Source organism: Chaetodon trifascialis, chromosome 9, assembly GCF_039877785.1.
Source record: "Chaetodon trifascialis isolate fChaTrf1 chromosome 9, fChaTrf1.hap1, whole genome shotgun sequence".
Lineage (NCBI taxonomy): Eukaryota > Metazoa > Chordata > Actinopteri > Chaetodontiformes > Chaetodontidae > Chaetodon > Chaetodon trifascialis.
The window spans coordinates 27,433,407-27,456,356 of record NC_092064.1 but is presented as its reverse complement, the minus strand read 5'-3'; the positions used below and the strand labels follow the sequence as shown (position 1 = coordinate 27,456,356).

At 48.3% G+C, this 22,950-nt stretch overlaps 1 protein-coding gene across 1 annotated transcript; it reads right to left on the bottom strand.

Moving 5' to 3' along the window:
- Positions 1-1,288: 1,288 nt before the first annotated feature.
- LOC139336719 (uncharacterized) lies at positions 1,289-19,453 on the bottom strand. The gene is made up of 6 exons (XM_070970913.1): positions 19,040-19,453; positions 15,213-18,363; positions 11,932-12,131; positions 5,629-5,750; positions 4,081-4,195; positions 1,289-3,345 (listed from the first exon to the last, which is right to left on the bottom strand). Exons 2-6 carry the CDS (start codon positions 17,848-17,850, stop codon positions 3,214-3,216), a joined length of 3,207 nt encoding a protein of 1,068 aa, XP_070827014.1. The 5' UTR covers positions 17,851-18,363; positions 19,040-19,453; the 3' UTR covers positions 1,289-3,213.
- Positions 19,454-22,950: the final 3,497 nt, after the last annotated feature.

Genomic DNA, 22,950 nt, shown 5'->3' with positions numbered 1-22,950 from the left:
AAATAGCGAGCGTACCAGCACTCACTCATTGACACACATTTATTTACTCTGTACCCAAACAGAACGTGTTGTGTTTGTCGTATGGGGGTTTTATTTTCTTGGCTGGGAGCAGCGGCTTCATGAGATCTTGTTGAATCAGCTTATTTCTCATTATCGCCATTTAAGTCAGGCTTAATGAAACTTAAACTGCAGTTGCTCTGAGCTGAGCCCTGAGCCGTCCGGCTGTAACCTGCCATTTGTTTTCACACACACAGATTGCTCGGCACAATAAAACACCCTTGCCGTGCTTTGTTAGTTTCTCCTGGAAGTCATCGCCGTCTTGTTTGCAGCGTTTATGTAAAGGCTGACTGATTCATGTGGGGTAAACGTTGAGGTCAGGGCGGTCTGATGCCCGCAGGCCTGCGTTCCACCACGCAGTACAAAGCTCTGTTATCACGGTGCAGCAGGCAGGCGGCTGCTCTGACTCAGCAAATCAAGTGTTTAACTCCCTCTGGACTGCAGAGCTGCTTCACTGATCTCACCAGGGAGAGACGTGGCTTTGTGTCACAAAGTGAACCCGTCCATGTCTTCAGTGGAATTTCCTCAGCGATGCTGCTGACAAACAGCCGACCCTGAACTGAATATCGTTTTGTTACATGTACTCAGCTTCATCCAGTGAGATGTAAAGATCTGGAAAACGTGTTGGTATCAGTATCACTGGCATCAGTTGAGCTAAACTTCAGCTGAGTTCAGTTAAGTATGTCCCAGTGTGTGCTGTGTATCTCTTTGTTTGCCTCTGTGGATGCATGGTTAGGCGGTGGTTTGCCAACAAGCTCTTTGGTGGTTGAGCGTCTGCAGCACATGACCACATGGTCACATGGTCACATGGCTGCAACTGTCGCCACATGGAGCCCAGACGGTGGCCTTTGTTTTAAACTCTTCACTAAATTTACATTTTTTAACCGCTCCTCTTCCAGAACTCATCCAGTTTGGTGCATAGCACATATTTGGATAATGTTATTGATGTATGAGTATTTCCCCAAATCCCCAAATGCATTTTTCAGCAGCAGCATCACTGCAAAATGTTTGGGGCAGAGGTGATGCTGCAGCAGTGTGATGAATTTTAAAGCTCTCTGGTCATGAGTCTGAATAATCCTGGACAGGATTCACACTGCAGGTATTCTGACGCAGATCCGAATCCTGATGCAGATTAAAAACATCTTGGCAGCAAATTCAAATGAATCACAAATGTCTAGAAATGTGCGGCGTCTGCTTCAGCTCGTCAGCTCATAATGAACGGGTCACACTGTCAGCCATCACACGGTATCGTTTTATTACATCAGTTAACAAGGCGACAACTCGTTCTCCCTCATGAACAGATCAGAAAATATTCATCTTCCTCTTTTTCAGGAATTTGTAGTTTGCACATGTCAGACAGACGCACACACACGTGATTGTTTCTGAATATCATCACAAATGACTGAAGTGAAATATACAACAGAGTGAAATAAACGTTCGGGGTGATCGCATGTCTAAATGAACGTGTACAGTGCATCGTGTGAACAGTATCCTCATAAAAATATTGTTTTGATTGGCAGCTAGATTCAAGTTTTGCCCGTGAAGTGGACTCAGCTGTGACAGAGGCGGACAGGAAGCCGGACAGGCGACAAAGGAAAACATCACATGCCGAACGTTTTGTTTGAGTCCACTTCAGCGTCTGAGAAACGAGAGGCGGCGGTTCCTCCTGAACGTGTCTGCGCTGCGTCTGGGACCTCGTAAACATCGGCACTGTCACTGGTGTTCCTGTTGGCACTAACTGGAAGACAAGCTCGTTTCTCTGAGGAACCAAAGTAACGTTAGGATTCATCCCTGTCCCTGCTTTCCTGTCGCAAACACACAATGAAAGCACATGCGCCGTGTCGCCAAATGCAAAGGAAAACGTTTAAGACTCATGACGTCTGGAACATCCTCAGCATCCTGCAGGCAAAGTAATGCCACTCCAGAGGGATCACATGACTCTGTCACTTCCATCGATCAGCAAAGGGAGGAAATGAGCTTTGACTGTTTGCATGAATCCAGCTGACACTGACATCTGTAGAGCTACGCTGGCGTCCATCCAGCATTTTACACTGCGGGAAAACTGAAGATGTTACAGCGCGTTGCAGTAAAGGTTTCCAGCCACCATGTTAATGGAGTGACGGCGAAAAAGAAGCATGATGTCATCGCCACGCGGATGTAAAATAACTTAAAATTTAGTTTTCTCAAAACTCCAATTTATCAGACTTGGCATCAAATAATAAAGAATTGCTCAGAAGGCAAACATGAACGGCTCCTTCACAGCGTTCAGTGCTAGCATTTCTTTTTCTTACACTCTAACGGTGTCATAATCTGCAGATCAGTGTCCAAAGTGCAAACTCCATCATCGCTAATGCTGGCGGTTGTCATCTTTTTCAACAATTTAAAAACTGTAGGTTGTACCAGAAATCCTTTGCTCTTATTGCTTTCTTCCATTTTTCCGCATGGCGTGAACACATCGGCTCTACAGACCGTCCTGTCAGAGCTGCTGCAGGTGGAGAAAACGTCTCATTGGTTGAGTTCGACGGCTGCACGCTCAAACTGCTTATAAGCTAGCTAGGAAGCATGCTGACCTTCCAAAATCATGAATGCAGTGCTCATGAATGAAAGCAGAAATGATTTATTATTTATCTTTAATGTTTCTGAGTTAATTCTTTGCAAGTCAGTATTTTTGATTGGATCAACCCATTTGAAAGATTTAAGTCAAACAATGAGAATTTCTGCCAAAGCAACAGATCTGACAGAGAATTATTTCTACTTCGATCTTCTCAGATGCTAAAATAACAGGAAGGACGTGGTGACGAGCAGCTCGTAACTGCAAGTCATCACAATCTTTGACAACCTGCTGCTATCAGGGCTGAAGAGGAACATGGAGATGGGAGGGCGGTGAGGATGGATGATGGAAACACTCCACCAGTTTACATCCACAGGAGCCGCAGCAACTCCTGAAACACAACTGAAGTGAGTCGCTCCGTTTTCGTCCGGCTCACATTTCCTCACTGGCTCAGGCTTAAATAACCAGAGAGTGTGTAAAGAGTCAAAAGGTCAGTCAGTGTTTGACGAGCAGATAGTACGCCTGTGAGTCTCGAGACGCTCGTGGGTCCGTTCTGTCCTGCTCGGGCTCAAACCTGCACTCAGGAAAACGCCGATGAATCACGGTTACTCCACGATGTTTCTGTTGTAGTCGTAGGACAGCCGTCGCTTAGCGGCGGCGTTCTGAGCGTGCTGATTGGCCGAGGGGAGGCCGGGGGAGAGACGGCGACTGGCTGTCCGGGGAGCAGCTCTGCTTTCCTGCGAAGACGAGAACACGATGCAGAGGTGATGTTAGACAGCTGAACTTCCTCCATCAGCGCTCAAGTGATGAGCTGATTCACAGAGTTTCAGTCTTCAATCAATCGATTCATCAAATTGACAGAATAATTTATAATAAATCTTTTTGCTCTTTACTCTGCTGATGTAACCTTGCCTGTTAAGCTTGCGGTTGTATTATTTCATGTATTCATCATTTTAACAGCAGTTAATCACATTTACACAGAGATTACGTGCTGTAATCCATTTGCACCATAATCTACGTTTAGCTTGTTAAAATGAAATCACAGATGAGAAAACAACTGCAAACGGACGTTTAGCTCCTGAGTAACTCAAGAGCAGCAGATTAACAGTTTAACAATGTAAACAGGAGCCTTTGTCACAGTGTGGTGTTTCCTGCTCTGCTGCTCTGTGAGGACAAAACCACACATTTGCATGTTTTGCAGGTGCTCTGTATTTTCCCACATGGCTGGGTTCCATTATGAGCCCAGCCCGCCTGCCCTGCTCATTTATCTATGACTGTTTTACATGTAACGGCGTCACTTCGTTTGACTGAAGCTGCAGTTTTCAGGGCCATCAGTGCAGCAGCTCTGTCAGCTCACCGCACATGACGTTAAGGCTTTGAGCTGATTCCTCTGCAGGGAAGTTCATATGTGTGGAAAGCGTGAGTGGATTCGCTGACACGTCTGTGTGTGAACGACGCCCGTCTGTACTCACAGTCTGCGGCTGCTCCAGCTGTAACGTCTTCAGCAGCAGCTCACGAGACACACCGTCAGCTCTCTTGTATCTCTGGCAAATCATTTTGTTCAAGTCATGGAAACTGTCCAACAGCCTGCAGGGTCAAACACGGACAACAGCAGAGGACGTAATGATTCACAGACAGACACGCTGGTTTGTTTGAAACGGTCACTTTCTTTTAAAATCCATTTTATATATAGACTACGTGTAAAACATCATATATGTTATTTCTACTCCAACTTTGCAGCAGTGACAGAAAAAAGGTTAAAAACAGGCTGGCTTCATTTACAGGGGACTGAAACTCAGCTGTGCAGGACTTAATCATGCCTGTTATGAGACACGATCCATGTTCAGCTTGCAGTCCAACTCCAACGTGCAGTTCACAGCATGAACCACTTGGTGGCCACCACTGATCCCCACAGCTCCACACAACCACCTCGACTTCACAATCACACCTCAGATGAGGTCTTTGTTCCTCCCACTGCACGACTCTGAGCTCAGTGCTGCGGCGCAAATGTTCAATGCAGGCAATGAAAAATAATTCATCTGGTGTGACTGTGTGGACTGGCATCGATGAAAAGCCACAAAATGAGGGAGGCAGTGATCACTGGCACGTGCTCGACATTGATGATGCACTTTATTATAAAATACAGTGAAACAACTGCTGTTGTGTGAAAATTGATAATTTCATCCAATTACTTTATGCAGAAATCAATTTGGTGGTTTATTGGATTAAAGGTCCAGTCGGTGTGTGCGCTTCAGTGCCATCTAGTGGTGACAGGAGTGTGATGCAAGCACAATTAGAGCGTTGGCCACGTTAAAAAAAAAAAAAGAGGAGAAAATAATAATAGAAATTTCTTTAAGACTTTGGGGGGATTATTTTAAAACTTCACAAAACCAGTTTTTGTCTCTCATTAAGCTCCCACTTCAGGGTAAATCCTGTGTCTCTAGTTAGAGATTTGCATGTCAATTAGTTCAGTCTTGTTTGATTCTCCCCAAAAGTTTAAGGGGCATAAATTCACATAAAGAGATTATCCAGGATACAAATTCAGAGAACACATCGCCTCGTAACGCCACGGATGAGAGGAACCTGCCAACACGAGAACAGCTGTATTTTCAAACCCATGAGCACAGGTGAGACTGCTGACACCTGCTCCACCAGCCAATAAGAGCTCAGGCTGAGCGTGGGGTTTTCATGCCGACCTACCAACGAACAGACACTGTCCTCCCACTTTTACGTGATCTTGAGCGTAACCATACATTAACCTTCCTCAGATTAGAAAGCAGATCTTCTCCTGCAGCTGAATCGTTGTTAAACTGCTCGGCTGCTGCAGGCTAACTTCCTGTGCTGCTGCTCTGTTCGTGTCAGACCTGCAGTGAATGCACGCTTCAGAAAAGCCTCCATGTCATCGTCCTACAGATAACTATGAGCATGTCATTGCACACTTTTCTGCAGGCTCTGATACGTCCTGTGACAAACTGCAGCAGATCAGCTGATAGACGGTAAATCACGATGCGCTCGCTCACCCCTGGTCCTGGCTGGCTTTGCCCCGGAGGAGCTGGGTCAGAGTGGGGACAGTGTCGAGGTCACGGGGGTCACTGGAGGATGAAGCAGGCAGCGAGGGGAAGGCTTCGGCAAAGACAGCCACCTGCAGGAGAGACAGACCTCACTGGTTACCACAACATCAGAGAGTTTGAAGATTTCCAACAGAAGCTCATGTAAACGTGGCGCCGTAAACATGATTTACAGCCTTCTTCAGTTCATCGCATGTGAAGCTAATACTTGATTTTCTTAAAGGCACCATTAGCACATGAAACAGCTCTCCCTCTCCTTCACTGCGGCTTTGGGCAGAGCTCAGTTTTCATCTGCATCTTTTCACTGCAGTTAACGTCCACTGGGAGATCCCTCTCGCTCGTTTTTTTACATTTTCAGAGCTCGGGCTGCTCGAATGCGACTTACAAGATACTGATTAAGATCAAGTGTAAAAACTGCTGCCAAGGAGGTAAAAGTTTTGAGTGCATCTGTTTATCAAATACATTTTTTTTGGAAAGTTTGAGCTAAACAGATGTTATTGTTGTTCATCACCTGGATCCACGATTCTTTAAAACATTCAGATGAAAGTGTCTGATTAACGTGTCACATGTCATTTCTATCAAAGATCCCCATTCACTGCTAAGAACGAGGCAGCTTATTCAGACAGGATCAATACTACAGTGGGAGGTGGGCAATAAAATGTCCCCCTCCCCCTCTTTCCTGATGAAAGGCAGCGTTCTGGATGGCTTTCAGCGACCGCTAAATTACAGGAGCTGCGTCTGTAAGAGATGATGTCAGGCAAACTGCTTAAATCCATCCATCCATCCATCCATTATCTTCCGCTTATCCGGGGCCGGGTTGCGGGGGGAGCAGTCTGAGCAGGGACGCCCAGACTTCCCTCTCCCCGGACACTTCCTCCAACTCTTCCGGGGGGATCCCGAGGCGTTCCCAGGCCAGCCGAGTGACGTAGTCACCCCAGCGTGTCCTGGGTCTTCCCCGGGGCCTCCTCCCGGTGGGACATGCCTGGAACACCTCCCTAGGGAGGCGTCCAGGGGGCATCCGATAGAGGTGCCCGAGCCACCTCAGCTGACTCCTCTCGATGCGGAGGAGCAGCGACTCTACTCTGAGCTCCTCCCGGGTGACAGAGCTCCTCACCCTATCTCTAAGGGAGCGCTCCGCCACCCTGCGGAGGAAACTCATTTCAGCCGCTTGTATCCGGGACCTCGTTCTTTCGGTCATGACCCAAAGTTCATGACCATAGGTGAGGGTAGGAACGTAGATTGACCGGTAAATCGAGAGCTTCGCCTTTCGGCTCAGCTCCTTCTTTACCACGACAGACCGATACAGCGACCGCATTACTGCAGCCGCTGCACCGATCCGCCTGTCAATCTCACGTTCCATCCTTCCCTCACTCGTGAACAGGATCCCAAGATACTTAAACTCCTCCACTTGAGGCAGGAACTCTCCTCCAACCTGAAGGGAGCAAGCCACCTTTTTCCGGTCGAGAACCATGGCCTCGGACTTGGAGGTGCTAACTCTCATCCCAGCTGCTTCACACTCGGCTGCGAACCGCCCCAGCGCATGCTGAAGGTCCTGGCTCGAGGAAGCCAACAAGACAACATCATCCGCGAAAAGCAGAGACGAAATCTGCCGGCCCCCGAACCGAACCCCCTCCGGCCCCTGGCTGCGCCTAGAAATCCTGTCCATAAAAATGATGAACAGAACCGGTGACATAGGGCAGCCCTGCCGGAGTCCAACATGCACTGGGAACAGGTCCGACTTACTGCCGGCAATGCGGACCAAGCTCCTGCTCCGGTTGTACAGGGACTGTACAGCCCTCAACAGAGGGCCTCCAACCCCATACTCCTGGAGCACCTCCCACAGAATGACGCGAGGGACACGGTCGAATGCCTTCTCCAAGTCCACGAAGCACATGTGGACTGTTTGGGCAAACTCCCATGAACCCTCAAGCACCCTGTGGAGGGTATAGAGCTGGTCCAGTGTTCCACGGCCAGGACGAAAACCGCATTGTTCCTCTTGAATCCGGGGTTCGACTATCGGCCGGATTCTCCTCTCCAGTACCCTGGAATAGACTTTACCAGGGAGGCTGAGGAGTGTGATCCCCCGATAGTTGGAACACACCCTCCGGTCCCCCTTTTTAAAAAGAGGGACCACCACCCCAGTCTGCCAGTCCAGAGGCACTGTCCCCGTCTGCCACGCGATGCTGCAGAGGCGTGTCAACCAAGACAGTCCTACAACATCCAGAGACTTGAGGTACTCAGGGCGGATCTCATCCACCCCCGGCGCTTTGCCACCGAGGAGCTTGCGAACTGCCTCAGTGACTTCAGCCCCGGTGATGAATGAATCGACCTCCAAGTCCCCAGTCTCTGCTTCCTCTACGGAAGACATGACAGAGGGATTGAGGAGATCCTCGAAGTATTCCTTCCACCGCCCGACAATATCCCCAGTCGAGGTCAACAGCTCCCCACCTCCACTGTAAACAGTGTTGACAGAAAGCTGCTTCCCCCTCCTGAGGCGCCGAACGGTTTGCCAGAATTTCCCCGAGGCCAACCGGTAGTCCTCCTCCATGGCCTCCCCGAACTCCTCCCAGACCCGAGTTTTTGCTTCTACAACCGCCCGAGCTGCTGCACGCTTGGTCTGCCGGTACCCATCAGCTGCCTCAGGAGTCCTATGAGCCAACCAGGCCCGATAGGACTCCTTCTTCAGCTTGACGGCATCCCTTACTTCCGGTGTCCACCACCGGGTTCGGGGGTTGCCGCCACGACAGGCACCGCCGACTTTACGGCCACAGCTATGGACGGCTGCATCAACAATGGAAGTGGAGAACATGGTCCATTCGGACTCAATGTCTCCAACCTCCCTCGGGATCTGGTTGAAGCTCTCCCGGAGGTGGGAGTTGAAAACTTCCCTGACAGCGGGTTCCGCCAGACGTTCCCAACAGACCCTCACGGTACGTTTGGGTCTGCCAAGTCTGTCCCGCTTCTTCCCCTGCCAGCGAATCCAACTCACCACCAGGTGGTGATCAGTTGACAGCTCAGCCCCTCTCTTTACCCGAGTGTCCAAGACATACCGCCGAAGGTCAGATGATACGACTACAAAGTCGATCATTGACCTCCGGCCTAGGGTGTCCTGGTGCCACGTGCACTGATGGACACCCTTATGCTCGAACATGGTGTTCGTTATGGACAAACTGTGACTAGCACAGAAATCCAATAACAGAACACCACTCGGGTTCAGATCGGGGAGGCCGTTCCTCCCAATCACTCCCCTCCAGGTGTCACTGTCGCTGCCCACGTGAGCATTGAAGTCTCCCAGCAGAACAATGGAGTCCCCGGTTGGAGCACTTTCCAGTACCCCTCCCAGGGACTCCAAGAAGGCCGGGTACTCTACGCTACTGTTCGGCCCGTAGGCCGAAACAATAGTGAGAGACCTATCCCCAACCCGAAGGCGCAGGGAAGCGACCCTCTCGCTCAGCGGGGAGAACTCCAACACATGGCGGCTGAGCTGGGGGGCTATAAGCAAGCCCACACCAGCTCGCCGCCTCTCACCGCGGGCAACTCCAGAGTAGAAGAGAGTCCAGCCTCTCTCAAGGAGTTGGGTTCCCGAGCCCAGACTGTGCGTGGAGGTGAGCCCGACTATCTCTAGCCGGTACCGCTCAACCTCCCGCACTAGCTCAGGCTCTTTCCCCCACAGTGAGGTGACATTCCATGTCCCCATAGCCAGAGTCGTTGTCCAGGATTTGGGTCGTCGGGGCCCCCGCCCACGACTGCTACCCATTCCACATAGCACCGGCCCCTTCTGATCCTTCCTGCGGGTGGTGGGCCTACGGGAAGGCGGGCCCACGTCGCTCCTTCGTGCTTAAATCCGTCTTTCTGAATGTTGATTGGGCTGCTTTTACAGTTAGATCAGGACCGATACACGCAGCACACGGAGCACGTCACGTGAAATCAGCTCCACAAAGGCGGACCGCTGACATCACAGTCACCTGTGACACGAGCGTCTGATGAGCTTTCCAGGTCTTTGCATTGTGAAGTCTGTCAGGACTGTAAAATGAGACGCACTGCAGACAGACGCTCCGGACGGATTAGAATCACTGAATAATGCAGCTGATATTGAAATCATCCCACCTCCTCCAGAGAAATAAATCCTGCTCCAACGGGCCTTTAGACATCTACCTAAAGTCTCGCTGTGAGTCAGTCAATATATTTGTCCAAACAGCCCCGAGAGCTCGGGACAGCTCATGGTTTAGCAAAATTGATTTTCACCAGCAGGAGGACTTTTGCTTCGTGTGGCTTTGTTTCCTGCTGATCAAAAGAATCGTCTCCGAGTGGACAAAGAGATTTACTGAGGCACCAAAGTCTGAATAAATAATTATTGACTGAGGTAACTTTATTTTAGCACATGTGACGCCACACAGTGTCTGCATTCATGAACATAAAAGCAGTCCACACACTGTATGTTCACTGCTGGTACTGATTTGCTGTGGGAGCCTCGGGGGACGCAGCGGACAGCCTGTCCACACGTCTATCCCTCAGCTGGAAGTTAAGTGAGGAGAGGACAGTGTTGTCACAGGAGCTCAAATCAGAGCGACCTCTCAGTGCGTGCTTGAAAACAGTCATCGTTTCACGTCTGAGCCCCGTCTCTCTGTGTGGATGAGGCCATATTAAATACAGTGCAGTGACACCTGAGACGCACCTGTTTTATTAAAGGAATCTTACTTTCCTTTGACCAGGTTCAGGCTGCCCATGGGATCTGTACTCACCATCTGTTCTGTCTGATTCTCAATATCAGTGATTACAAACAGTGCGATCAGACTCAAACATGCTAAAGCCCAAAACTACTGTATGAGCCACTTGCTAACAAATAAAAGGCTAAGAGTAGCTGTGAAAGGACACAGGCGATAGGCCCGGCAGCTTCCTCTGCAGCCTCTGAAGGTCCGACTGCTGGTGGCTTTTTTCTGTAAATGTGTGTGAAGGTTTGCCAGCTTCCCCGAGCAGCAGAGGAAGGGTTGTTTGGTTGAAGCATGTTTTGTGTTGTAACAGTAACCCGCGTTTGTGGTTCAGGGACGGATTTTAAACCCCACTGAAGCCAAACGTCCACCGGATACCAGTGACTGTGGACTGCCTGCAGCGTCCAACATTAAAGCACTAATTTTGCAGACAAACGTCCAAATTTAAGTTGATTCATGAAAGTGCAACAAACAAAATCGCCCAGTTTAAAAAGCACGAAAATCACTCGCTCCACATCAGCCAGCACTGCAGGGACAGTCCAGCCAGAGCTCAGGACCACACTTTCACACTGAAGCTCAGAGAAAATGATTTTTGCCTTTAATCAGCATTACTGGATAAACGCTGGATATCTTGGACTGCTGGCTCTAAAAGTGTGGCTTCACACAGTCACGTGATACGACTACTGAATATCGTCTTCATACGTAGGTCTCTACCTCAGAGCCAATTTAAACCCTGGCCACATTTTAGTGTAAATAATTATCTTTTCTGATTTCTAACTCCACCTTTAGATATTTCTATTCAATGCTTTACTCACGCGCCACAATAGTGTTACGTTTTTTTGTTTAAATATCTTCATTTAGGGGCTTTTTCACTGTTTGCAATTAAATCTCTGTATGTATATTTCTGCCACCCTCTTTCCAGCTCGTGAATATTTCTCCAGATCCGCCTCTGCTTCTGCCTGTGTGGATAAAAGCTGGTGAAGGCCTCTGAGGCTGCAGGGGGAGCTGTGGGAAGTCTGACACACCGATCGACTCGAGTGACATCGGTGTGGACCGAAGAGAAATCTGGAGTTAGAAAGAAGCGAGCTGAGCGGATCTCTGCAGCCCACTCCTCATCTCTGCTTCAGGCTAGCGGCTCAAGGCTGCATTCATCTCCGACCGAGCGCCGCCGGTCAGGTTGCATTGTGGGTAACGTAGGTGGAAGGTTTTGATAAGGATGAAGAAAATGTGGTATAAAAAGGACCATGTCTCTGTTTCTGCTGCATCAGTTTTGTCACTTTTTAAACTGTCCATTGTGACTCCAACGCTGAATTAATCGACTCAATCCAATCAATATTTTTTCTATATGATCCACAGGCTGATTATACAGCAATCAGCCCCACAGTAACGGACGCAGTAATCATGATCCCAATGGACCAATCGTGGAGAGTCTGTCGGTGAATTCTCTGAGAAATGGACGCAACTGAAACAGAGAAAAGATCCAAGGCTGAATTTCTAATTAATGGTTCCATGAAAGCCACCTTAAAGAGGCTGGGCACAACTATACCAGATTCTGATTGGTCAAGAGTCTGTCCCTGCTCTCCTCCACAGCACTGCTTGGCCACCACTGTCCCACGACGTCTCGATGCTCCTCTGACGGCTCCTGAGGAAAGGCTGTCCAGGTGTCGTCCGATTGGTGGAACGAGCTGTCCGTCCAGCCTGGTGTCCAGTGGGCCGAATCCCCCGTGATGGCGTGGTTTCCAAGTGCTGTTTTCAGACACACACACACACACACACACACACACACACACACACGGTTAATAGCACAGCCAGCTCTGGCCTCATTCAGATGACCTGGATTGACGACCAACTTAACCTTCATCGCACTGAGGCGGTTAGCTGGTCCTGTGGAAGAGCTAAAAAAACAGATGGCTAACGATGGAGAACAACTTGGATCCATCGTCATGCACAATTAATGGTGTGCAGGAGATGAACGTGTGAACGAATGTCTCCACCAACACGTCAGAGGAGCTGTGTAGTGACGTAATGCATCTGAGGTCTGTCTGCCTGTCTGTCTCTCTGTCTGTCCACCCCTCTGTCCCTCTGTCTGTCTGCTTGCCTGTCTGTCTGCCTGCCTGCCTGCCTGCCTGTCTGTCTGTCTGTCTGCCTGCCTGCCTGCCTGCCTGCCTGTCTGTCTGTCTGTCTGTCTGTCTGTCTGTCTGTCTGTCTGCCTGCCTGTCTGCCTGCCTGCCTGCCTGCCTGCCTGCCTGCCTGCCTGTCTGTCTGTCTGTCCGCCCCTCTGTCCCTCTGTCTGTCTGCTTGCCTGTCTGTCTGTCTGTCTGTCTGTCTGCCTGCCTGCCTGCCTGCCTGCCTGCCTGCCTGCCTGCCTGCCTGCCTGTCTGTCTGTCTGTCTGTCTGTCTGTCTGTCTGTCTGTCTGTCTGTCCGCCCCTCTGTCCCTCTGTCTGCTGTGGATTCTGATCTCTGTTGCTGAAAAGCTTCCTGCTTCATGTTTGCGTGTGAGACTTAAAGACACTGTGGCGTCTCGCTGTAAGGAGACACTTCCGTGTACACTTGTCCCACTTTTGATGCCTGCTGCCTTCGTGCCGTCACACATTACCTTCCATTGCTCAGACGTTGCACGATGTGTCTCTCAGGCACTTCAGTCGTCCTCGTGTGTGTGTTTGTGTGACGTTCTCTTTCACCAGTTGCCCCATAACCTGAGGCTAAAAGGAGCTTAGCGTCCCCGGCCCTGTCTGCCTCCTCCCCTAACCCAGCTCTGAATGATTAATACTGTGGAGCGAGAGATCGGTTAGGAATTCAGGTCAGGACAGACTGGAGTCTCATTTCTACTGCGGGCCAACTGGTTTATCACAAGATTAAACGTGTTATTGGTCAACTGATTTTGTGTTTCATGCAAGTAAGTTGTTCAGAATCCAGTCCAGAGGAACGGACTTGTGGCTGAGTCCTTTAGTTCCAGACAAAACCTTTGATGGACCAGGACCAGGCAGTTTACTGTCCGTCTTTCTTCACAGCTAAACATTTTGCAAACTGTGTTGTTGTGTATTTGTGTGAACTTGTTTATGTATTTCCTCAGGTTTCAGGCAGCCACTGGCTTCTCCTAATTTCTCTATGCATGAAGTTGCATTAGTGTGAGAGCATCAAACTGCATGCCACAATAAAAGCAAACATGAGCGCAGACTTGATTCGCGGTGACGTAAGGATGTTTTAAAATATGCATGTGAGCAGCGTTCATATTCCCAAACTATACAGAGTGAGCGCAGTTTAAAATACAAATATAAAATATATAATCTGTCTCCAACTTGGGACAGTGGAGATGAATAAAGATTTAAGGAGTTTAAGGTTAGAACCAAAATGATCTGCAAGGCCATGAAAGGTGTGAGAATCCATTCTGTCATTTGGATAAAGTGACCTAAAAAACACAGGAACGGCCCTTTAACCCGTTATGTCATATCACATAAAGCAGGCAGCACATTCTGCTAATCAATGCTCCCCTCTGAAATCAGCAACATGTTCAATTAACAATTGCAGAAATGTTTCTGGGTGGATAAACGCAGAAGAAGAAGTGAACAATGAGTAAACCCCGGCTTAGCCTCGCCCGGCCCCACGGTGGAAACTGGGCTTAGGTGATTAGCTAAAGGAGCATAATGAGGGAACATAAGGACTGATTAACACTGGCTGTTAGAGAAAAACAAGAAGGCTGAGAAAAGACCCAAAGATGCATGTGTGTGTGCGAAACGAGTGTGTCGACTATATATTGACATCTGACCGTGAATGAGTCTGGATTTATTTTTTCAGGCAGCCACTGGTTTCCACTGGTTTCCACAGAGTTAGACGTGGGAAGAGTCCCCTGTTTTCCCCTGTTCTGGATTAGCATATCAGAAATCTGACTCTCCCTGATAATTTAATATTCGTACTGGTTTATGTTATGGCTAAGAGTTTCTGAGAGATCATGTTTTCTTCCACATGTAGTTGTGTCAGAGGCGTCTAAACACGACATTAGTCATGAGCCGAGGAGGCCGTGGCTACGTCAGAGGCACGAATCAGAACCAAACGTCATCATACGGCATCACAGTTAGTGAATTAATCCAAAATTGATGCAGAATACAAGTGAGTTTATGTGCACTGTAGACTGTGTTTAGTTTCTCAACACTGTAATTTTCATCTTTCAGCCACACTCAGCGGCGCATGAACAGAACTGTAAGACTGCTGAAATGCACCTGAGTAATTACAGCTATCTTCTCCTTTCATGTCCTCAAGTTTTTACCAAAGAACCAGATATTTTCTGACGCAGTTGTTCATCTTTCGCAGTCATGATTTAAGGTAACGCCGTCAAAGGGAACAAGCGAACAGAAGGATTTCCACTTCAGGAACCGGCTCGTCACACACGACACGCTGTTTGTCGGCGTGACATCATGATTGTGCGTTAAGCATCTTAAGGGCAGATTGATTTAAAAACACTTAATGATACCGCAGCTGCTAATTCGTACATTCAAATTTGTGCCACGGCCTGGTTTGCAGGATGATTAACGGTGACACAGTCTAAGTGGTTTGTGGAACGCTGTTCGGCTCTTTAATGAAACACATTCCTGAAGCTGTACGAAAGGTTAAAAATGCACTAATACTCTGCAGCTCTGCAGAAACGACTCAGAGGGCGCTGATACGTCTGATCTGACATCTTTAAAAGACTTCTAAAACGTCCTGTGCCTCGTCAGTTTCGCGCCTCTGGTCTGTGTCTGTGTGAAAGAAAGAGGAGGAGACAGACAGTAAAAGAGAGACAGAGGAGGAGGAGGAGGAGAGAAGGATAAACTAACAGCCATGAGACTCACCGACACTCTCTCTGCTCCCATAAGGCACTGAGGCAGGCATGGTGGATCCCTCCATCCAGGCTGGCTCTCCCTCCGCCTGCATGAATACCCCAAACTCATCTTCCTCCACCTCTTTCCTCCCCTCCTCAGTGGCCACGGTGGAGCCCCTCTCCTGCTCACCCAGCTCCTCCAGCTCTTTCCCGTGCCTCCTCTTCCCTCCTTCTCCGTCTCCTGCCGTCACCCTGACCACTTCCTCCTCCTCCTCCTCCTCCTCCTCCTCCTCCTCCTCGGCCTCCAGACAGGGCAGGCCAGTTGCCATGGATCTCAGGGGGAGCAGAGAGGGGGCTGAATTAGCTCGAGGGAGCTCCAGAGGGGTGAGGGGATCAGCACAGGCAACATTAGCAGCCTTAGCGCTGGTCTCTCCATTTGCTCCAACATGGGTGGTGCCTGTTTGTCCACAGGTGTCTCCAGCCTCCTCCTCCCTCCCCCTGCACCCAGCTGCAGACTCCTGTAACCTCCAGCTGTCTGTTAGTGCACAGTTTCGCATTGCTTCTTCATCATCATCCTCCTGTACGGTGCTGTCATCCACCCCACCCTCGACGTGTCGTTCTTTGTCGTTATCACCTCCACCTTCATCATCATCCAGCTCGTTGCAGGTGCCAGCTTCATCCTCCTCTTCTTCGGGGTTTACTCTCTGCTCCACGTTCTTCTCCTCTGACTGCTCTTGTCTGCTTTCCCACAGCAGCTCATCTCTCCACTCTGCTCTGTTCAGCTCAGCTGTGCTGTAGCTGCAACCGTCTTCTGTTACCATCCTCCGGTCTGCCTCAAAGATGGAGGGATCTCCATGTCTGAGAGGTAAAGATGAAGCAGCTCTCTCCTCTGACTGGCTGCTGTTTTCCACACTTTTAAAGAAAAACCTGTCCTCGTTCACAGCGTTGTTCTCATCAGCCACACAGTTCGGTTCTTGTTGCTCAGATCTGCTAACATCCACCTCTTCTCGACCCATGACGCCACAGCCTGCCGCCCCTTGTTGATCCCCCTTGAGGTCATGCTCTTTGCTCTTCTCTTGCTCTCCCAAAGTCTCACAGTCAGCATTGCAGCTGCTGCCCTCTACAGGAGCGGAGGACTCAGAGGAAACTGCAGCGCTGATGGAGGCAGGGCGAGCAGAAGCAGAGGCGTCCTCATAGCAGGTGGATTCGACAGAGCAGACAGCAGGACTCTTCTCCTCAACATCCACACTCTCCGTTTCTTTGTCTGATTCTTGGTCGGCCTCCACACGATCGGAAAACCCATTTACATCAGCCGCTACTTCCTCACAGGGGTTTCCACTCTGGCCTCTGCCATCAGAATCTCCATTTTGACTTGATGTAAAGTCCTCAGTCACACGCTCAGAATGGCCGTGAATGGAGTCACTGTTTTTCATAACCTTAGAGTCTGTCTCCTCTTTCTCTGAGGAGTCGTCCATGCTGGGAGACACTTCTGTCTTCAGCTCCTTGCTGCTCTCGGCTTCTCCAATCTCTTCGACATCACAGCCGCTGTGGGATTCTGGGTCAGGGTTTGGTACCGCCAAAACAGAGTTCGAGGACTCTAACCCGCAGAGGCCTCCCCTCTCCTCCTCCTCATTCTTTTGCCTCTCCTTCCTCATTCCCCTCACCTCAGCATTCAGCCTGTTTGGGACTCCTCTTCTCGGACTTTCGCCTCCCTCGTGTTCATCCTGGCTTTCCCGATTCTGTGCTCCCCTTTCACACTGAGAGCAGGTTTTAGGAGAAGCATTGTGGCAGCATCTGGGACTTCTGAATGCTCCCTCCTTCTCCTGCCTGGCTCTCCTGATGTCCTGCTGCGGGCTGGGAAACTGTTTACTGTCCGCGCCTCCTTTGTCTCGCTCTTCCTGCCTTTCTTCCAGAGTGATTTCTCCAGCAGGATCCTCCCTGCTGCTCTGCCTCCTCTCTCTGCTCACGCCTGCTTTCTCCCGGCCTGCTGTACTGCAGGACTTCCTCCATCTCCGGCCAGATCGCACTCTAACCCGGTTTGCTCCGGTCTGCGGAGTTGGCCCTTGGTCCCTCCTCCCGGCTGGGGTGTCTCTGCTTCCTCCTCCTCCTCCTCCTCCTCCTGTCTTCCCTCTCAGCCATCCCCCAACCACGCTGGAGGCTGCACTGGTAGTCACACCGGCACCGGGCTTGGCTGTCGAGTACAAACAACTCCCTTTCTCAGTCCGGAGGAAGAGGCATTGAGTCTGTGTCTTCCCGCTGCCCTCCGACGTCTTCAGAGTGGCAACAGTTACTAAAGCTCCGATTCCAGCCTGCCTAGCGTCCAGCCCCAAGGGCAGCCCGTACCCCATGCGACCCCACTCCCCGCTCAGGTACACATCTGCAGGTCTGGGGCAGGAGGTCGAGCCCCCGCGGCCTGCAGGAGGAGCTGTGGGGGCTTGTCCTCCTCCGAGCAGACCGCCGGCCTTGCGGCGGTTCTTGGAGCACAGAGCCCAGGCTCGGAGGCCCCGGATCAGCGGCAGGTCACCCAGACCCAGCTCCAGTCTGCTGGGGAACGGCAGAGAGGCTCGGGAGCACTTCTGGAGCATCTCCCGGGTTGAGCCTGACACGTTCAGGCAGGGGTAGTTGTTGTTGTTATTCTGCTGGAGCATGGTGCTTGTTGTTGGCCTCATCTATGTTTTATTGTTTCGTCCTCACTTATCAAAATGCAGCCTGGCAGGTGAGAGGCAACGCCGGCAATATCAAGAGTGTGTTCTTGATTCAGAGCGTGACAGCTCAAAGGTAAAAAGATCAGAGTTCGGAAAAAATACACTGCACATTATGAAACACTTGCAAGAATCTCTCACTAATTCATCCTGACAAAGGAGAAAGCATTTACTTCACCCTGCAGGAGAGGACTGACTCTCTTGCTTAGCTCATGACCTAACAGTTCATTCTGAAAGCATCTGAGTTTTCGGACAAACAAGAAGAGACCGGTTTCCTGACAGCGAGCTGGAGTTGTGTTTCTGTTTCTCTTTATCGCTCCTTAACTTCTCAAAGAGAAACCAAACGGCAGGTCAGACGTCCAGCCGTCAGCGCTGATGACCGAGAGGATAATGAGAAGTTTGCTCTCAGTGACGCCGTCTTCAGAGCTTCACCGCCCTCCCTGTTGGTGCTGAGGACTGACTCAGCTGTCACAAAACAACCTGCAGAGGATTGGGACAAAACACGGATATTAAAGCCTTGATATGGTAAAATAGCAGGAATCATGCCAGGAGGAGTCACCACTCAATCATTTGTTTTCATTTTCCTGATTATTAAAAGCATTTAGAGCAGATAAAAGCCAGATAATGAAAATGTGAGTGAGGACCGTCTCATCTCCACACCGAGCAGTGATTTTGTGCCACTTTGGTTTGAGTACAGCTATCCTGTTTGAGGGGGTGTGAGTCTGTCAAAGGTCATACATTTGAATCCAAGTGGCTTCTTTTCATACTACTCCTACACAAGCAGGCCTTCTTTTAATATTAAATTGTGCATTCACACCGTGTCCATCGTGTTGCCAGTAAGATTAGTTGTTGCATCAGCCGTACAGAATCATCAAACGCTCTAAAAATGAAACACAGGTGGCCATAAAGCCATAAATTCACTTCTCGTGTCTGCGCAGCTTAGAGGATTTACCCAAAGTGACTCAATAAAGCGACACATAAGCGGTAAAAATAGGTTCGGGCCACGCAGATCACACTTAGCCTACTCATATCAGCGGGCTGTGTACCACTATGATAAAGATGGACCACGTCAAAGCACACTGTACGAGCGAAACCAGTATCCCCAGCCAACATGTCCTGACAGGGATGCCCGAGAAGAAATCTGATTGTTTCTCACCTCATCCGACGCCTCAGTGTCTCCGCTCCAGGCTTTCAATGAAGTGTCCTTTACTTAATGTCTCTCTGCTTCCTTGTTGTTTACAGGCGAAGCCTATTCAAGCCTGCTCGGGCTCTGGAGCATCCTTCAGTGGGATCAGCGCCACCACATCCTCCCAGTCGGCCTGCACCACTGGAGCCACGGCGCTACAAATCCGTCAAACACGGATTCGGGTCCGTCCCATCGTCTAAATCAGGGCCGAGCACCACCGTGAATCTCTTCTCGGGCTCTCTCCTGACTCGCTCGGCCATTGCGCATCACCTCAGCCGCCGCCGCTCGGCATCGTGCGTCGCCGCATCTTACCGCAGTAGTCTCGGGTGCGCTCAGCGAGCAGGATGACGGAGAGCTAATTTAACTTGCAGCCCACTCACCGATAGGAGGGCTGATTCGTGCCACACAGGCAGGAGGAGGCGAGCACAGCGGAAGTGTATGCGGGGTTGTTGATGCCACATCCAGACAAAGATTTCTTTTATTGTAAAGAACAACATGAGACTTTTGGATGTATTTTTCAAATACTCCGCAGGGTCACACATGAAAAGAGCACTCAATCACATGAGTGTGTGTAGCACAATAACTGTGTTTTAATGAATGTGGTTTTTCTTTATGTCTTCTATGGAATGAGTTCATTTGTTTTCATTTTGGGGAGCAGTTTTGATCCATTACCCGCGCCATTGTCCGTCAGCAGTACCTGTGAACCGCCAGCAGGTGTCAGTGTCACCGTGCAGAGAGGAAACGCGATGAAAACCTTTGAGTTCAAGATGGAAGCAGAAAATGTTGTGTGGTGGTTGTCAACCGAAAGTGTTACTGTCATACTTAGCAGTAAGATAGTGAGATTAGGGAGGCCTCAGTGTTGATTACTGGATGTGTTTTATTAGTGACTGTCAACCTAAAATACTGCAGGAAAAAAACCTTTATTACAAACCCCAGAGACCTCAGTGACATCATCAATACAATAATGCTTAAGATATAAAGAGCCAGCCAGCAGCAACTACACCCACAGCTGGGTGGGGACACAACGGCAAATTGAAGATGGATGACGCTGTCGGCTGGAGGATGATGAGCCATGAGGCTTGTAAAGAGGAAAGTTAAAGAGCAGCTTGAATCAACACCAATAACATCTGATGTCATGTCAAGCAAATACTAACAGTATGGAAGTTGTGTGGAGAGGAAATGTACCTTAAGCTGTTAGCCGTGCTGCTGCTCAGTGTGAAATATCTCATCTTCTGGAAAGTCTGTTCAATCCACAGTGAGATGTCATGCTTTTTATTTGTTAAATGTCAAATCAGCTGGAAGCAGTAAAGTAGTAAAGAAGTGGCATTGTTTGCTCCTCATACAGTAATATTCTCCCCTCACACACACTCACTCTTATAGCATACGTCTCACAGCATCATCACAGCAGAAGATAAGTAGATTGAGAAAACACACACACACACACACACACACACACACACACACACACACACTGAAGACGTCATGCTCCGGTGTGCACAGTTTATCACTTCCTCTTCCTCTCAATAAGACTCATCCATGTGCTTGTGTTGCTTTCCTTTTTCTTTCTGACTCATTTCGGCTTAATTCAAAGTTGAAAGTACTTTTCTCAAAATAGCTTCGCTGTTCTGTGTCTGTGCTTTTGCTGGAAGTTAATGCCGTCAGTGCTGTTTTTAACGGACTGAAGGATGTGATGTAACAGCTGGTGGTCATGCAGGACTTTCTGCGTCATGTTTCGGTGACGATGAGAATCTGCACATCCGTGAGCTTTAACTGGAAGATGCAGAATACTGAATAGACCCAGCATTTTAAAGCGGCTCCGAACATGGGAATAACATTAGCTCTGAGCACTGCGGTCTATCTCTGTGCCTTTTTTGATGCCACCACTGGGGGGCGCCAACATCACAATCACTCTTTAAGTGTATTTATAGCAGTTTAATATTATTTTTTTAGTATTTAATTTTTTGTCTGTATTTCAAGCTAACATAGCGGGACATTTATTAACTAGCTTGTTGATCTTTAAAGATAATTAATTAATTACAGAAAGCAGATGTAATGTTTGGCCAGAAATGAGTTTTGTTTATTTAGCTAAATTTCTCTCTGGAAATGTGATGTTTCATCCAATGTTAAAATAAATTATAAAAGGTTTGATTTGCATGGTGGACATGCGGAGGTATCAATTGATCATGAACATTTGAAGTCACAAATTTTAGTTGCGACATAGGTTAAAATGATTAGATATTGAGCCAAATTAAGTCAAAATTGTGAAATAAATCTTGAGTCATAGGTCAAACTTTGAGTTACTAAGTCAGAATCATGACATGTAAGTTAAATATTATGACAAAGTCAAATTTATGAAATAATAAGTTAAATATCGTACTTGCCAAGTCAAAGTTTACTGTGTAAGAATAATTATAATAAGTCAAAATTCTGACTCACGGTCTCTAAAATCAAATGCTGTTTCTTTCTTTCCTGCTGTAAATGGACTTCCATACCCAGTGTGAGCTGCTGTAGGCTGCAGCCCCCCGTGACCCTGCAGAGGAGTGGGCACTGGATGTAGATAACAGATGGATGAATGACGGCTCCTTTACACTTGCAAGCAGAGAAATTTATTCAGGGCGATGCTTCGGTGCACAGACCAGGTTACTTAACAAATGAAGAGCGTCTTCAAAAGGTAGGTTGATGCACATGGACCAATCAGGTCGCTCTACAGACTGACATCAATCATTAAATCAAACAAGTTTCATATATAATCACATACATGATAACTATGAAACAGTTTAAGCCTCACATGTAGTGATTGAAAATGCACCGAAACGTTGTGAATGAATACCTCTGATTGCAGTGGATGATCATACGTAGGAGTCTTTTGTTCTCTTTTTTCCACAACTTTTATACCTAATTCAGCTGTTGTGAAGGTCAAGACATCAGGAAACACTCATTTAAATAGTTTTTAATGGGAATATCATTTTATTGATGTCACATTTTAACCAACATCCTCTCCAATGCAGCCTTGACAAAAACACTTGGCGCTGAAACCGCTGAAATCGAAAAGAAATTTGGGGACTTGATTAAACCAGAAAGGTGAAAGTCTCTATAGAGAGATACTAATCAGTGCGTGTTACCTTGACGTGTCACTACTCTCATCACAGCTTTTTTTTCTTTTTTAAATCTATTTCTCGCCTGCAAAACAGGCAATGTGTTAAAAGTTGTTAATGAAAAATTTGGAGTGGATTGTCAGGATGTCTTCATGCATTTTATCACACAATTTCATTCCACCTACCAACCAAGAAAGTCAACTAAGTACAGTAAAAGTGTTCATTCTGAAATGCTTCTCATCCACTTGAAAAATAGCTCGTCACATGTTTGCATTCTGTGAAACTGTTATCTTGTAAGTAAATGGCAATGAGCAGTGTATAAAACCAGTAGTTTTCACGAGTAAGTTTCCATTCAAAGCCAGAAACATTAGCTGGTTTTTCTCAAATGGCAGGTACTGCATTTGGGAATGAAACTTCAGCGTCTCACTGTGGAGACAGTATCTAAAAGACAGCACAAGGCTCTTCTCCCGCCGTTTCAAAGCAATTTCTACTTTAAATGGAGGACACGCTTCATGAAAAATAAGGGGTAAAGGCACTTGATAAAAATGGCTCTAATAATCCGATATTAATCATTTTAACATCCAAAGTTATTCTTATAAATATTGATATAATAAACAGAAGACTGTCAGATTATTAAAGACATTTTTCTCAAAGGGAAAACGTGCCCCGGTCCTCTTCGTCTTGATCTCTCCCATCTTTAGAGGACATATTCTGTTAAGTGATGGCTTTTGTACAAGATCAAGGCTCGCCACTCCTTAGCCAGTCTGTCATTGTAGCAGCCTTAGA

What these genes read in the sequence shown, in the direction of transcription:
- LOC139336719 (XM_070970913.1), bottom strand. Translation starts at nt 17,850, where the DNA reads ATGAGGCCAACAACAAGCACCATGCTCCAGCAGAATAACAACAACAAC. An exon ending in TGGGAGCAGAGAGAGTGTCG is followed by an intron (nt 12,132 to 15,212) that starts GTGAGTCTCATG and finishes GTCTGAAAACAG; the next exon opens with CACTTGGAAACCACGCCATC. An exon ending in AGCTGGAGCAGCCGCAGACT is followed by an intron (nt 3,346 to 4,080) that starts GTGAGTACAGAC and finishes TCGTCTTCGCAG; the next exon opens with GAAAGCAGAGCTGCTCCCCG.